Below are 15860 nucleotides of genomic sequence, written 5' to 3' on the forward strand. Positions count from 1 at the left end.
GTAGATTATTCTCAAGCCTCCCCAGGAAAGGGGGTGAAGGTTCTTGTGGGGATATTTTAGGGAACAGGAACTCCAAGTGGTCCTTTTCCTGAATCTTTGTCTAACTCACTTGGTGGTGGCAGCAGTACCCATCCAAGGACAAGGAAGGATTTGTGCCTTGGGGAAGTTTTTAACCTAAGCTGGTAGAAATAAGCGTAGGGGGTCTTTCATGCGGGTCCCCACATCTGTACCCTAGAGTTCAGAGTGGGGAGGGAACCTTGAGAGGCTGCATTCCCCTTCCAGCATATGTCCCGCATGATGGGCCTGCACTGCAGAGCTCAGTCACAGGAAGAGACTGTGACTTATGGGAGACAGTCAGGGCATGGTGCTCACGCCAGTGGGGCGAAGGGAGGCAGGAGGTATTCCAAGAGACACAGCAGCAGCTCCAGTGGGCAAGTTCCCTGCTTAACAAGTAGAAGTCAGCAGCAGAACTGGTTGAAATTAGGGCTTGTGATACAGCATGGCCAGAGGGCAGCAGGAGAGTGTTTGTTTTTTTTTTAGCAGGAGAGTGCCTTTTTTTATTTATGTAACACTTACAAGAATCACCAAAAAAAATAAAGCAAAACTATGCAACAAAACAAAAGCAAACACAAGGTATAACACAGCAGCCTTCAGGAGGGAGAAGTGTTCAGGCTAGCCTGGGCCCAGAGCTGGGGGGCTTCCTCGACACTCATGGTCTTCCACCCCCTCGAGTTACCTAGTGCCACGCCCAGTGTCACCGATTATTCCTCTCCTGAGAGTGCCCGACAAGATGGGCACAGCTGCGGGGTGGGCAGTTTGGGGGTGGGGGGGACATACACCACGTGTGATAGGACCCCTCCTAGGTGACAGTAATGATGGTATCCACAGCGGCAACGGCTGGGGCTGGGGTCTCTCTCTCTTCCCCTCAATCAAAGGGTCAGATGGAGGGAACCAGACGGGGTCACCGAGCAGAAAACCTCGGTCAGCACCCACCGCTCCTCAAAGGTGTCAAGGGAGTCGGTGGACGCCGCCCAGAGGAACTCTGCCCGGATACGTGAATGCACTGAGGATCGGAAAATGGCCCTACAATCGCAGGACGCTTCATTAGCCGACCTCCTCTATCTGGTTTTATAAATGGCTGTTTTAGCTAGGGCTAGGAGGAGGTTAACCAGGAGATCTTACGATTTTGTGGGGCCACGGATGGGGAGTGTGTAGAGAAAAAGGTGAGGGGAAAAGTGTAGCCAAAAGCATAGTAAAATATTCGTGAGGAGCTGGAAAAGGGGCTGCAGCCTGGCACACTCCAAATATATGTGCGCCAGGGTTTCCCTCACATTACAAAAAGGGCAAGTATCCGGGATGGGGGTGAACCGTTTCAAAAACACGCCCGTGCTCGCAGCTCCATGAAGGAGCCGCCAACTAATGTCCCTGACGGGCCTTGGGACCAAGGTGGAATACAGGCTGGCCCACCGGGGTTGCTCACCCTCTAAAGGTGGCAGGAGGTCCCGCCACTTTGTATCGGGGCGGGACACCAGGGTGTGGGCGTGAAGGGTGTGAAGCATGAGTGTGTATAGATATTTCCGTGGCGCGATTTGGAAGCTGACCGGCTGCAGTTCATGCAGCCGGCTTGCAGTGAAAGGGCGAGGGGTTTGATGGGATCTACGGGGTAGGGGCCCAATTGAAAGGTCCGGCGGGCCTTGGGTAGAGGGTGGGCGGGGTGCACCCTCGCACAGGGCTCGGTTGAGATAAGCCCGAGCAGTGGGCATCAAGGCGGCCTTCACCTCCTGAAGTACGCGCCGGGGGGTACGAGGTCTGGAGAGCCCCATGCACTGAGCGAGCGTCAGGGGATCCAGCCAGTCTCCCCGGTCGTAGTCTAGGAGGTCTCCGACTCTCGTGACTTCCGCCAGGACCAAACTCTGGCACACCGAGCGGGACTCCGCCGCCTGCACATGGAGCTGGGGATTATGTAGCAGGGGCTCCGCGAGGAAATCTGCTCCCACGGTGGCCGCCATGGACCTGGCCGTTGAAAACAGTTTCCAGGTCAGGAGGAGGTCCTGGTAGAAGACCGGCAGCCCAGAGAGGTCTCGCGGAAAACCTCTCTGACAAAGATAAAAGAGCTGCCGGTCGTATCGGAGCCCTTGGAAGCGGCACAGGAAGGCGTGCGCCAATATGGTCCACGTCGAACTACCTGCACTATAAAGGAGCCTCTGTAGGGCTTGGAGGCAGAAGACATGGACCTGAGTGTACAGACACTTCGGGCCCTGCCCTCCTTCCTTCAGGAGTAGATGAAGAACCACAACAGGGGCCCAGTGCATTCCTGACCAAAAGAACTCTAGAATCAATGTCCGAAGGTCGGTCAGGAAATCCGGGGCTGGAACCAGGGTGTTTAGTCCTGTCCACGCTCTGGTACCGGCTCGTTGGTTAAGCACCAGTGCTCTCCCTCGGAGGGAGAGACATTGGAGTAGCCTCGTCCATTTCTGGAGCCGCTCTAGCACCCCGCCTTCTAAATTTTGCCAGTTCTCCGGCGGAGAAGGGTGCATGGCAGAAAGGTAAATGCCTAGGTAGAGCAGTGGACCCGCGTTCCACCAGATGGTCTGAAGCACGGGTGGGAGGGAGCTCACCTGCCGCCAGTCCCCCACTGCCAAGCCAGAGCTCTTGATCCAGTTGACTCAGGCGGAGGAGGCTGCCGAATAGATGGCCTGGCAAGCCTCCACCCGCGCCAAGTCCCCCGGGTCCTGGACCACGAGGAGCACGTCATCAGCGTACGCCGACAGGACCAGCTGCAGCTCCGGCTCCCGCAGCACCAACCCCGTCAACCTCCTGCGGAGGAGACAGAGGAAGGGCTCGATCGCCAGAGCGTACAGCTGGCCCGAGAGGGGGCACCCCTGCCGTACTCCTCGCCCAAAGATGACCGGTTCGGTCAGGGTCCAGTTGAGCCTAACCAGACACTCCGCAGAAGTGTATAGCACCTGGAGAAAACTCACAAACTGAGGTCCGAATCCAAACGCCTGCAGAGTGCCCAGGAGGTACCCATGGTCCACTCTATCAAACGCCTTCTCCTGATCAAGAGACAGGAGGGCGAACGACAGACCATCTCTACGCCCGAGTTCCAAAAGATCTCGGACTAGAAATAGTTTGTCAAAAATGCTGCGACCTGGGACAGTATAGGTCTGGTCTGGGTGGATCACGTCCACCATCACGGACCCTAGCCGCAGCGAGATTGCTTTTGCTACGATTTTGTAGTCTGTGCTAAGGAGCGAGACGGGACGCCAGTTTCGTAAATCGCGGAGGTCCCCCTTCTTCGGTAACAAGGCGAGCACTGCTCGCCTGCATGAAAGGGGGAGGACCCCGCCCTGCAAAGACTCAGCCCAGACAGTGGCTAGGTCTGGGCCAAGGATGTCCCAGAACACGTGGTAGAACTCCACGGTCAGCCCGTCCATGCCCGGAGATTTATTGGTGGGCATGCGACGGAGGGCTTCCGAGAACTCGGCCAGGGTGAGAGGCAGCTCTAGTCGGTCTCGGTCGCCCATGCTGACCATAGGGAGTTCCTCCCAGAGCACCCTGCAAGCGCCAGGATCGGTCTGATCTGGGGAGAAAAGGCTTGTGTAGAAGTCACGGGCCCTCCCACACATCTCCACCGGATCCGTGAGGGGGGCGCCGTCTTCTGCTAGAAGGCAGGTGACGTGTTTCTTGGCCCCCCTCGTTTTCTCCAGGGCGTAGAAGAAATGGGAGCTGAGATCCATCTCCCAAAGGAGGTGGATGCGGGATCGAACAAAGGCACCTCGGGCCCGATGGTCCTCAAGGGCCTGGAGCTCATCCTGCTTCTCCTGGCACGCTCCGCAGAGGAACGGGTCCTCGGGGCTAGCAGCCAGACGCCTCTCCATCTCTAAGACCTCCCGTTCCAACTGCTCTATCGCTGCATTTCTCCGTCAGCTGGTGCCCCGGGTGTAGTCACGGCAGAAGAGCTTGGCGCGCACCTTCCCTAGATCCCACCATCACCGCGCCAAGGGAAAGGCATGCCGCTGCTCTCGCCAGGCCAGCCAAAACTCCCGGAAGGATGTCATGAAGCCCTCATCCTCCAACAGGCTGTTGTTAAAGTGCCAATAGGCCGGCCCCGGCCTCTCTGCACGGAGGGAGGCTGTCATGGTGGCTAGATGATGGTCGGAAAATGGGGCCGGCCGAATGTTGGAGGAGTGGGCCTGTGAAAGATGGAAACGGGATAAATAAATACGGTCCAACTGAGAGTGGTGTGACCGATGGGCCTCCACCTGGACAAAAGTGAACGTGGAGGTGTTATCCAGGTGGTGGTCACACCAGACGTCTACTAGGGAGTGATGTTCTACTATTTCTCGGAGAATGTTTGCAGCGGCCGGGCTCAGCTCAGCCCCTGAGCGGTCCTGTTCCTCGAGGGTGGTGTTAAAGTCCCCTCCCAGGACTAAGCACTCGTGAAAATCTAGGGTGCTGAGGAAATTGGACACCCGCTGATAGAATTGCGGCCGCTTCGGGCTCGTTGTCGGGGCATAGATGTTAACGAGGTTGACCATGAGCCCCTCCATATGGACTCGGAGATGCAGCAGGTGGCCTGGCACTGCCTCAGTGACCCCTAGCACCTCGGGCCGTAGGTTGGGGGAGAACAGGGTCGCCACTCCAGCTTGTCGGATCGTGAAGTGGCTGAAGTAGACCCCGTCCCCCCACTCCAGCCGCCAACTGTCCTCGGCGGTCGGATCTGTATGGGTCTCCTGCAGGACAACCACAGAGTACCCCCCTTCCCGAAGGTAAGAGAGCACCTGGGACCTGCGGAGAGCCATCGTACAGCCCCTGGTGTTCAAAGTTGCAATAATGAGGGGCATCATGCGGAGGGCTGGGGGGGTGGGGGTTCCTTGTTGGCGGGGGTGTACGCAGCCCCCGGCAGGTCACGCAACAATCCGTGACCCATCCCATAAGTGAGTAAATCATCACGGAAGCTGCGGGTCCGCCCGTAGGCCGCAGCACCGTGCCTTCCTTTCCCTTTACCCTCCTTTATAAGGGCCCTTGTGGCCTGGAGGATTTGATCAAAGTCCCCCCATAGCTGGAGAGCTAGCTGTACCCTGTTGCGGGAGCCACGGATGTCTTCTAAAAACTGTCGCAACGCTTTTCACAGCTCATGGGGGAGGGGGTTGTGATTTCCGGGTTATTCCCTGGTGGGGCTCTTGGTGCAGCCTCGTGGTCTGCTGAGGCGGGCAGGCAGGGTGCAGACCACCGACGGGGCTTCTGACAGGCTAAAGTTATTAGGTCCGTCTCGAGCCTTGGGGTAGAAGAGGATGGCAGAGGGAAAATTGCAGCTCCTAATGGGTCGTGGCAGGAAAATGCAAAGGCTGCTCCGTGTGGGGGGGAATCCGCGAAAAACAGGAAAGAAATAACCCCAGGGGCGGCAATAGCATTGCAGGAGCAGGTGGATTGGGCAGGGACAGGGGTGGGGGTGGAGGCGGGGGCAGAGGCGAAGCTCTGGGCTTCGGGAGGCAAGCAGCTGAGAGGTGGTGCCTCCCGAACAGATTTGAGGGTTAAGGGGGTGGGGAGGGGGCTCCCAGTGATGCTAGGCGCAGGCTAGCAGGGGAGGGAGCATGGGGAAAGGGGGACTGGGGTAAGGTTGCCCAGGTCGAGGCCAGCCAGTAGTAGGTCATCCTCTCCCTGGGTGACCGGGGTCAAACCTAGGGCCTTGATCTCCTCATACATGGAGGAGAGGTCGTCTTCTGCCACCCTGGGGGGCTCCCCTCTGGCGCCCGCTACGACGGTCGCTTCGGGGTTCGCGGGGGGTTCGGATGATATTCGGGCAGAAGGGGCTTCCTCAGGGGTCTTGGAGGGGAGGGTCAACCCTCCAGTGCTATTTTGTCTTCCCCTCCCGACACCGGCGGATGGATCTCACTCGTGGGCATAGCAGAAGGCTCAGTGTCAGTGCCTCCCTTCCTGGTCTTCCGTGGGGCCTCCGCATCAGATGGGTGCAGCGGATCTTGAGCCTTCCGCTTGCCTCACTTTCCCTGGACTAGGGTCCAGCCCTCCATAGCATCGTCTGGGGGCTGGTTAGCAGGGGTCGTGTCGGGGGGCAGAGGCGATGGTTCAGGGGCTCGGGGGGAGTAACGGTGAGGCAGCATGAGGGGGGGCCGTTCTCCTTGGGGCGGGCCCTCTCCTATGCCTGGTAATATCTTTGCTGCACTCTCCTCCATAGGCTCTGCTGGATTGTTAACAGCAAGGGCGGGGCTCCCTCACTCGTCTGGGCGTCGTAAGGGAGGTGTCTGTTGGGCCCGGGCGGGAGCAGCGGTGGATCGAGCAGGAGGAGAGGTGGTTTCAGATGTCGGGCAGCCAGGGGCGTTGGCAACGACGGAGCCGATGTCCTGCTGGGTCTCGGGTGCCCCTCCCCGCCGGGCCAAGGGGCAGTCTCTTCGGACATGCCCCGCTGATCGGCAGAGGTAGCACCGGGCCTCTCCTGTGGAATAGTAGACCCGATAGCGGGCTCCCTGGTAGGGGACTAGGAAGGTCCCCTCAAGCACCTCTCCGTCACGCGCTGCCGGCGGAACGAGAAGACGTGACGGAGGGTGGGGTCCTTGCAGCCCAACGGGAGAGGGCTGATGACAGAAACGGGTTTCCCCAGGGTGGAAAGAGCAGGTAACAGGGCGGCATTGGGTAGAAAAGGTGGGACGGAGGTCAGGACTAGGCGAACGCCCAGGTCTTCTCGCGGCTCCAGGGGGACAAACACCACCCCCACCGCCAGACCCTTCTCCACCGCCTCCTGAGCGGCAGCCTCCGATGCTAAGAAAAAGACGACCTTCCCGTACATTTTGGAGGCCGCCACAATAGCCGTAGGTCCTACCACCCTCGCCAATGCCTGCACGTATGTCTCCACGTGGGGCGAGGCGGACACCAGGAGGCAACGGACGCCGTGCTTCCTGGTCATGGTGGGAAAGGGGCCCCGGCCGCTATTGATGGTAGCGGAGGCGGTGGATGGGTGAGATGACGAGGCGGCAGGCAGGGGCAGGGCTGCCACCGCCCGGGAATACGCCCTGGGGTCCGGGGGAGGGACGCTCGCAGAGCTGGTGGAGGGAACAGCGGGGAGGGATGCCATGGTCGATGACGAGGCCACAGCGGTGGGGGCAGCCTCTGCCATGGAGGACTTGGTGGTTGTGGCGGGGCCCTTCCCCTTCTTCGCACCCTGGCCTTTCCAGCTAACCGGGGGGGTTTTCCTAGAATCTGGGGGGGCGGTGGGCGTAGCAGCGGCAATAGTCGCCCCAGTGCCTCCGGCTGCCGATGCCCCAGCGGGGGAGGTGGCAGGTATTTTGGCAGCAGTGGTGGGGAGGGGGGCTTGGGGGTTGGGCAGGGGGGTAGGTGGGGAAGGGGCAACTGAGGTTGTTAGAGGGGCTTCACCCCTCTCATTCCCCGCCATCGTGAGCAGGGGGAGACGGGGAGACACCAGAAGGAGGAGGATGTGGGGAAGCAGATTAACCACTTCTCCCTGTTGGGCTGCAGGCGGGGGGGCCAAATGGGTCAGACTGAAGAGGGGAAGGAAACAGGAGTTGGGGTCAGGTAGTAGGGGCAAACTGTGGGGTGGGCAGTCCGGGGGTGGGGGGGGTGAATGCGGATCCACGCGCGTTTATCCAAAGAGTCTCGTTTAGTTGGCTGTTGTGTCTGGTCTGGATGACGAAATTCAAAGCAAGCAGTTGAGGCTAGAGGCAGATGGCAGGTTGCCAGCAGGGACGGACGGCGGGGGGGCCGTGACGGTTGTAGTAGTGTTGGGGGGGCACCAATGGATCGGGGGGCAGCTCCGTGCCACACCCCCTGTGCCCCTACAAATGCAGTGAAGACACAGTCAAACTCCCCGCACACGAGAGTACAGTTCAAAAGTTACTCAGTCTTACGGCCCCCTCCACGATGATTTGTAGCTTCCCTGGGCGATGTCTTTGTTGGCTGTCTTCTCTCCTGGGCTTTGTGGAGCATTCCACATATACCAAGCAAAGATAAGAAGACGATTTATTGCGGGTCCACAAACGAACAGCAAAACGGTTGGGTTTGGGGGCGTCCACTCCCCTCCTCTGGGGAGCGGGTCGGCAGTCCTCCCCCCCCAACTCCGGGGATTGCAGCTGAAGCAATAGCAGCATCCGAGGGCAGGCGTGGGGGGGCTGGCAGGCAAGCTGGCAGCCGACCAGCACTCGAACAGCAGCAAAAAAAAACAGCAAAAAAAAAAAGAAAAAAAAAAACGAAGAAAAAGCGCCTGGCCCGGTTGCGGGGGAGGACGAGGACTAAAGCAGGGGCAAAAAGCAAGGAAAGCCCAGGCCAGAGGGCAGCAGGAGAGGATTTGAAGGGAGCCTTCTTCCCTGTAGAGGGAAGAAAGTTTGCTATAAATTAATTAAAGCACCTGAAGCCAGTCACCTGATAAAAACCCCCTGCTTCAATCAGACAAGGGGAGGAATTGAAGCAGAGTGGATTGGTGTTGGAGCAGAAAGCAGTTTGGAGGGAAGCAGAGGAGAGTTTGGAGAAGTACTGCGGTGGGCTAAGAAGACCAAGACCCTAAGTAAAGGGACACCTGTTTTTGCAGAGGGAGGGCAGGAAGCCCCACAAGCTGAAGGGCAGGAGAGGGAAGTAGCCTAGGGGAAGGAACCGCTAGTTCAAGTGGTTTACCGCTATCCCTAGGGCCCCTGGGCTGGGACCCGGAGTAGAGGGTGGGCCCAAGTCCCTCCCTCTCCGCTCCCCTCCTCTAGAAGAGAAAGCATGAGACCCGTCATAGTAGTGCCGGCAATTTGCTGCAGGCTGGTTGAAATTTTTTTGTCAAAAATTCATTTGACAGAAAATTTAGTTTAGAACTAAATGGAAATTTTGGCATACAATGTCTGCTTTCCTCTCAAATTCTCAGTCTTTCTTCAGGAAACAGAAGACTGAAAACTCAAAAACTTTCAGCTGAAAACCAAAATATTTTTGTTTTTTTCAGGGTTTCTCCACCCCCCAACTTAACAGGTGAACATTTGGAGGATGAGGGGATGGAAACCTTTTCTAACCAGCTCTAGTTGAAATGCTCTCTGCCAATTTGTAGAATTTTGGTCAATATTTGACTAGTGAACCCTTTACAAAACAATTAAAAAAACCCTTTTTCTCTGGAGTTCTAAACTATTCACCAAATAATACAAGGGTGCAATTGGGTTACCCTTCCCCAACCCCTCCAATGAGTACTGCGCACAGTAGCAATGCTATTTCCGTCCTAACACCGAACCAGTCAATCGTTGCTAAATCTATGAGGAACTCATGTATGGCTGGCTGTCATATCTGATGATGATGTCACAGCATTACATGTGTCCTCTTGTAGCTGTATAGCCTGACCTATGAGGAACAAGACTGCAAACAAATCACACACAAACACGCAGGCTCCCATGGAAGACTTTGCATGATGCTTGGCCCTTTTTTTCAGTCAGTTTTTCTTGTCTGTCTTCCTCAAACTGTTCACAACCGTTACTGACAGAAGCTCTCCATTCATGTCTGTCCTTGGCTGTGTCTTCAAAGTTATCAATATTTAAGCCACATAAGGTCAGATTCTGCTCAAGGGTGTCTTTGAAACATTTTCTTTGACTCTCCCTCCGGAGCTTTCTGAGTTTCATCTCACCATAGGGAACTTTCTTTGGAAGTCTGTCATTGCCGGTTATGATAACATGACCTGTGCATCTAAGCTGAGCTTGGATGATCATTGCCTCAGTGGTGGTTTTTGCTTTTTCAAGGATGTTAATGATTGAGACTTTGTCTTGCCATTGGCCTTCTGAATGGAGTGGAGAGAGCTCATGTGGAATTTTTAAAGTTGCTTAATAAGTCTGTGGTAAGCTGTCCATGTTTCACATCCATATGAAAGCGACACTATCACTGCTGCGTTATATATAAGGTTTAGATTCTGTTTTGGGTATTTTTAGTAAAAGTGAGGGAGAGGTCATGGGCAATAAACAAAAATTCACAGAAGCCTGCAACCTGTCCCTCAAATTTTACTAAAAATACCCTGGGGTGGGGGGGACTAACAGTGGGAGTGCTGTGGGGGAGCGATTGGGGGCTGCTGCTGTGGCGGCTCCAGGGCCAGCCACCGGCCAGCTTTTCTGGGGGCCCCAGGGCTGGCCGATGGCCAGCTGTTCCAGGGGACTGCACGTCAGCCTGCTGCTGTGGGGGACCTGGGACCGGTCACTGCTCCGGTGGCCCTGGGGACTGGCTGTGACAGCTGCTCCAGCCCTGCTGACCCAATCCCCCACCACCACCACTTTAGTCCCGAGTCTGCTGCTCCAGCAGGCCCCGGGGATGACAGCTGCTTCAGCTACGCCACTGCAGAAGTCACAGGGGTCTGGGAAAGTCATAGGATCCGTGGCCTCTGTAACAGAATCATACCCTTAATTGTATATAATCAGTTCTGTTGACTGTTTGATGATGTGCTGGTTGAGTATCCAATGGCGAAGTCTTCTGAAGGCCTGGGTTGCCTTTTGTATTCTATCTGATGTTTCTTGTAGTTAAGTGCTGAAGGGTGGAATGTTGTTGCTCCGACACTGTCAAGGCTGCCAAGCTGTTTCATCTGCTCAGTGCTTCTGTCCTTGGAGCCCCGATGTTATCAGCACTGGCAGAGAGTGCAGCCTGCTAATTCAACAGACCTCAGTGTTACTCAGAGAGAAGGACCACAGGCATGGTTGGATGACAAAGGCACTTGGCCGGGTTTATTGCCTTCAAGGCACAGCCCTAACAACTTGCACAAGTACATTAAGATATGAGTGCCCTGTGGCAAGGAGCAGCTGAGTTAGCAGTGGGAGTCTCCACTGTCCCCGTGGCCACATAAAGGATTAAGGTGAGGTACCCGGACATTTATAGACTGAGACAAACAACTGGGATACACAACTTACGTACCACATTTTTGTTACCTCCCCTTGTACCTTATTCCTGATATCTCAGACAAAACATCCCTTTTCATTATTCTGTCAAAACATCTTATCTTATGCTAGGTGTATTTGTAGTGGCCTTCTGGAATGTATTTTGTAAATATCTAGGGCCTAGCACTTCTTAGGAGGGCCTATGTTTTGGCAATGCTAGCAGCAACTTTGCGAAGTTCATGTACCGGAAAGTGAACTCGTAAGCATCGCTTTACTACATGGCCTGATGCTGGTTCACAGCCTCTGGCTCAGGCCTCAGACCTTGCACCAGGCTCGCTCTGACTATTACAGTTGCCTCTGAGAACCCATCAGGGATAAGCTGTAGGTCATGGTTAACTCTGATTAAATAGAGCACATTCATCTGGAAAAAGAGCTACATGTATGAGTTTCTCAAGAACTTTTGTCTTTGCAGTAAGCCTTTGGAGATTGAAAAGTTTTCCATTCAATCTGTACCTGGGGTAGATGCCCTTTTGAAGGTTGTCAGTTGCGTAATTCAGAATGGTTGCAAATGAGAGACCAAAAAGGGCTGGTGCCAGCATTCAGCCTTGTTTCACCCCATTAGATATGGGAAATGGTTTAGAGAAGCCACCATCAGAGAGTACTTGACCAGTCATGTCTTCATGGAATTGACATGTATTAATGAATTTGGTGGGGCAGCCAAACTTTTCTAGAATTTTCCAGAGGCCATTTCTGATCATGGTTTTTAAAGATCAGTGATGACAGCATACAGTTCCATGTTTTGCTGAATGTATTTTTCTGTAATCTGTCTCACAAAAGTAACTCATGTCTGTGGTGCTCCGACCTGATCTAAATTCACATTGGGTCTCTGGTAGAAACTTCTCCGATACTATCTTGACAAGCCAATTGAGCAAAATGTGGACTAGGATTTTGCCACCTACCAGTAGCAGGGAGATACCCTGACAATTACCACAGTCAGATTTGTTCCCTTCAGTTTTGCATCGTGCAACTATGACACCTTTGAAGTCCTGAGGAATTTCCTCAGCTTCCCAGATAACCTTAATGATTTTGTGTAGAAACACATGAGTGCGTGGTGGTTCCCAGCTGCCATTTGAAGGCTTTGGCTTGTTCCCCTGGCTGTCTGTGTGGTACATAAAATTACATTTCTATATTTAATACTGATTAAGGGGAATGGTCCTGAAATTGGTGCTGGCCCATAGATAATTCCTGGAAGGCCTTAGTCAGCACCTCCCAATATTCCTCTACTTGCTGATGGGCTCCTTTCTGGCTCCCCTCCCTCTCATTCTCCCCAATTCTCTTCCATGAATCCACAGTTGCTCTGTCTGTGTCATTCTCCATAGTGTCTTGACTCCTTGTGCATCTGTGATTGTCTAGTATGTTTTGGGCCTTGATAATGAGTGCGCAGTGGGGGTCTCCGGGTGTGGAGCATCTTGTCAGGACTAACGCCTGGCCAGGAGGTAAGGGTGTGAACTTGCACCTTGTGAGTTAGTTCCATGCCTGGAGTGATGAAAGCAGCATGTGTCTGGGACCATGGGAGCCGTGCTAGGGCTTTGATAATTCAAAATGAGCCGCTGTGCCCTTAACCACACCCTGTTCTCTCCTTTTGTTCCATACTCCCACCAGACCCCTGATGTATGACTAACGCCCTCCCTTCTTTTAAATAACACTCTGAGCTTCCAGAGGAGCAAAAAGGAAACCCTTGTAGCTGCCCAGCCTGCCAGATTTGGCTGCACAGGCTTTGGAAAATGTCATCTCTTAGTGCTTCAGTTACCTCATCTGTTAAATGGGGTTATCTCACAGGTGTGCTGGGGGCTAAATTCATTCATGTTTGTACAGTAAGTCTAGATGGTAAATAGAAAAGCGAAGCAGTGGTTTGATTTTTCCTATAAGCACCAAAGGTCCCTCCAAGTCCCTCCACTCCCTGATAGAAATTCCTCCTGTCGGCCCCTGGATATTTGACAACCGTTTTGATCATTCACTCTCCACAGTGATCCAGCTCCCTACTGCAATGAACGTCTTACATCTCCTCTGCCCTTGCCGGTCGATTAGGTACATTCAGCTGCATGACGTGTGTTGGACGGGGTTTAAGATGCCTGCAGACAAAACTCCACAGTAACGTGGGGTTTGAGATATTCCTGGTGGAACTGCCACGCTGTCTCAGATTTAACTCGTTACTCTGTGATGCTGTTAGACACACATCTACCTGACATGGAGGGTGCACAGGATGGCAGGGGTTAGGAGGGCAGAGTTAGAGTTGTTGGAGGACCTTAATTCTGCATTTCTATACTTTCTAAAGATGTCTTGTCTTATTGTAACTTTAACACTGACTTAATCTGTGGTTAAAATTGCAATACTCTATTAAGCTTCATTTCCATTAAGAAGTTGATAAATATTTACAAGCTTGACCTTAGGTTGATAGTTGTTTGTCATGGTTCCTTTTTGTTTTCACAGTTTGTCAGAAATCCACATAGATGAAAAAACAACCAAAGAATTGGAAGTTTTGCAGAAGATAAAACCTGGTTTGTCAATTGTGCATAATGCAGCATCCAGCCGTCAGAACCCAGGTACAAAGACAAGGAGGATGGAATGTCTTCTATCTAAGCGTCATACATTCATCTGTAGACTAATGTCTTGGAGTTCAGAAATGATGTGGAATATTTTTGTGATGCACTGTCAGGAGGTTGGACTTGTTCTGCTATTAAGCATTGCTACATATTGGTTTCACTGGTTGATAAAAGGCCATACAGAGGATTAAGAAATCATAGGTGTTAATGAGAGACGACAGGTTAATTCCCCCAAGCCATCAGGGGTCTATGCTGAAACAGAATCTCTACTCTGTACATTGAGGACTCCATTTTTCAGTTCAAGCAACTCTTGCTGAAAGCTTCTTCTTTGCCTAGCTAAACTTAAAATGGCCAGAGAGCTACAAAGCTTATGTGGCAAGTCTCTTGGTCCCTTGCTCCCTTGCTTAGAGTCCCAGAGAGAATGGTGAGGCTCCAGCCTGGTTCAGGCCTCTAGGTGCTATTGTAATATAATCATAAAAACAACACAAGGGGACTGGACATTTCTGTAACCTTAAATGCCAGTTCCAGGAGACACGAGCGGAGAGGCTGTTCTCAATTTAGTCCTAGCTGACTGAAAGAAGTTGGTTCAGATAGTGACAGTGACCACAACACTGCGTGTAACATCTTTAGGGGAGAGATTCTGCCAGAACTATCTGGATGACACTGAAATTTGGAGGGAGTGAGGTTGTTAAAAATGGGGAAGCTCACAGTAAAGACCCTACAACTAAAAGTGAGGGAATTACAATCCTTAGCTTCAGCATGGAGGTTACTCACCTATACCACAGAGCTGCAGAAGGCGTGCACAGCCCTAAACCAGAAAGGAAGCAGGAAGGGTTAAATGGCAAGATTCAAGAGGTTATTCAAACTAAACAAGCCAACTTCCAACTCCAGTGAAGCCAATGGGCAAGAACATAAAATATGGCAGGTGAATGTAACAATGGGCATTTGGAGGGTTTTGAGAGACTTTAAAGAGCAGTTAGCCAAAGAGAAACGCTCCTTCAGTACATGGAAAGCAGGAAGCCTGTGCTGGAATTAGTGAGCCCCTGGACTTTCAGGGAGTAACGGGAATGATTCAAGAGTACAAGGACATTGCAGAGGGATTAAGGCCTTAATCCTAAATGTTTGTAGGATTGGGAAAAAATCATTTATTAGTATCAGTCGTCACTGTGACAGAGATTGCAACCGTATGCAGCATCTTTGGGGACCATATTGTATTAAGGTTGTGAATGGTTTATGTATCACTGTGGGCCAAGGATTGTATGCAACTCGCAGCTGCTCCAGGAACTACAATCAGTGGGGTGTACGGGGGGTCATTGAGGTGAATCACTGAGGCTGTAAAAACATCCAGAGAGGTCCCAACCCCTGGGGAGGACTGAATCTACTGACACCAACAGGGTTTTTCAGAGACCAACAGACAAGGAAAGGGCTTTTGGCATCAAAAGGCTGAGTCTGAACTGATCCAGCCTTCTTTTTCCTTCTTTTGATCCAGCAAATGGACAGGGCTTTCTGCCCGAGGGGGCACCAACCCTTGCAGAAGGGTTGGAAAGACTTGGGCTTACTAGGACTGAGGGAGGTGAGGGCTGGGAGCCTGAAACTTAAGTGGGCGCCCTCGAGGAAGACCAGGAGGGGGATCAAAGGTGCAGTTGTCTCTGAAACTGTGACATACCTTATACACAGAAATAAAGAGTTACCTAATTCCTCTTCAATTCCTGGGTCTGTTTGTTGCACAAGTACTGATATCATGGAACCATGCCCACTCTTGGTGCTATGCCATACTGGCATCGGGAGTGTAACCAGCACAGTACAATGATTTTCATTCAGGTTTTGCAGAATTAGCAAGTTATTGTTGACCAGTGGCAATCGAACACCAAATTTGAAACTCTTTATTCTTAAAAGTGACAATTGTGACACGTTTCTCTTTTCAGGTCTCTGCTCCTTTTGAAAGACAGAAATGAATCCTTCAGGCACCTGGGCAGGCTGCAGATCTGCACATTTCTGAATCTCAAAGCAGTCACCTCACTGTACAAGTTCATTGTATTATGGCAGTAATATAGCTAGCTCAGATTTCTTTCAGCTGCATCTATATTAGGAAATCTCCCTATTCATGGAGTAGCTTAAAATTCACTTTAGCTGTTGAATTAATTCTAAAGTTCCCACAGAAATATTAATGCAGAATAATAATTAATAAATACTTAATACTTAATAATATGCTCAGAACTTGCCACTCCAAGTAGAATTTCCCAAACACTTCCATTTAAACACACTGGATTAGATAGAACAATAAAATAAGATTTTAAATGAGTACGAGTAATGAGACATAAGTCAGAAATGGTTACAAGAAAAATAGAGATAAAATGTTTACTGATGCCTTACTTAAGAAGCTACATTAGATTCAAAGTAGTCTTCTCACCAC

General features: G+C 52.3%; 1 protein-coding gene across 1 annotated transcript in view; it reads left to right on the forward strand.

The window, feature by feature from the left end:
- Positions 1–15461, forward strand: part of LOC144265518 (NACHT, LRR and PYD domains-containing protein 3-like) — a 43720-nt gene extending 28259 nt beyond the window's left edge. Inside the window, exons 8-9 of the mRNA XM_077818163.1 lie at positions 13335–13447; positions 15373–15461. Of these exons, the coding sequence (XP_077674289.1) occupies positions 13335–13447; positions 15373–15389 (130 nt within the window). The 3' untranslated portion in view covers positions 15390–15461. The remainder of the gene's footprint in view (positions 1–13334; positions 13448–15372) is intronic.
- Positions 15462–15860: the final 399 nt, after the last annotated feature.

The sequence above is a fragment of the Eretmochelys imbricata genome, chromosome 6, assembly GCF_965152235.1.
Source record: "Eretmochelys imbricata isolate rEreImb1 chromosome 6, rEreImb1.hap1, whole genome shotgun sequence".
In the NCBI taxonomy this organism is placed as follows: Eukaryota; Metazoa; Chordata; order Testudines; family Cheloniidae; genus Eretmochelys; species Eretmochelys imbricata.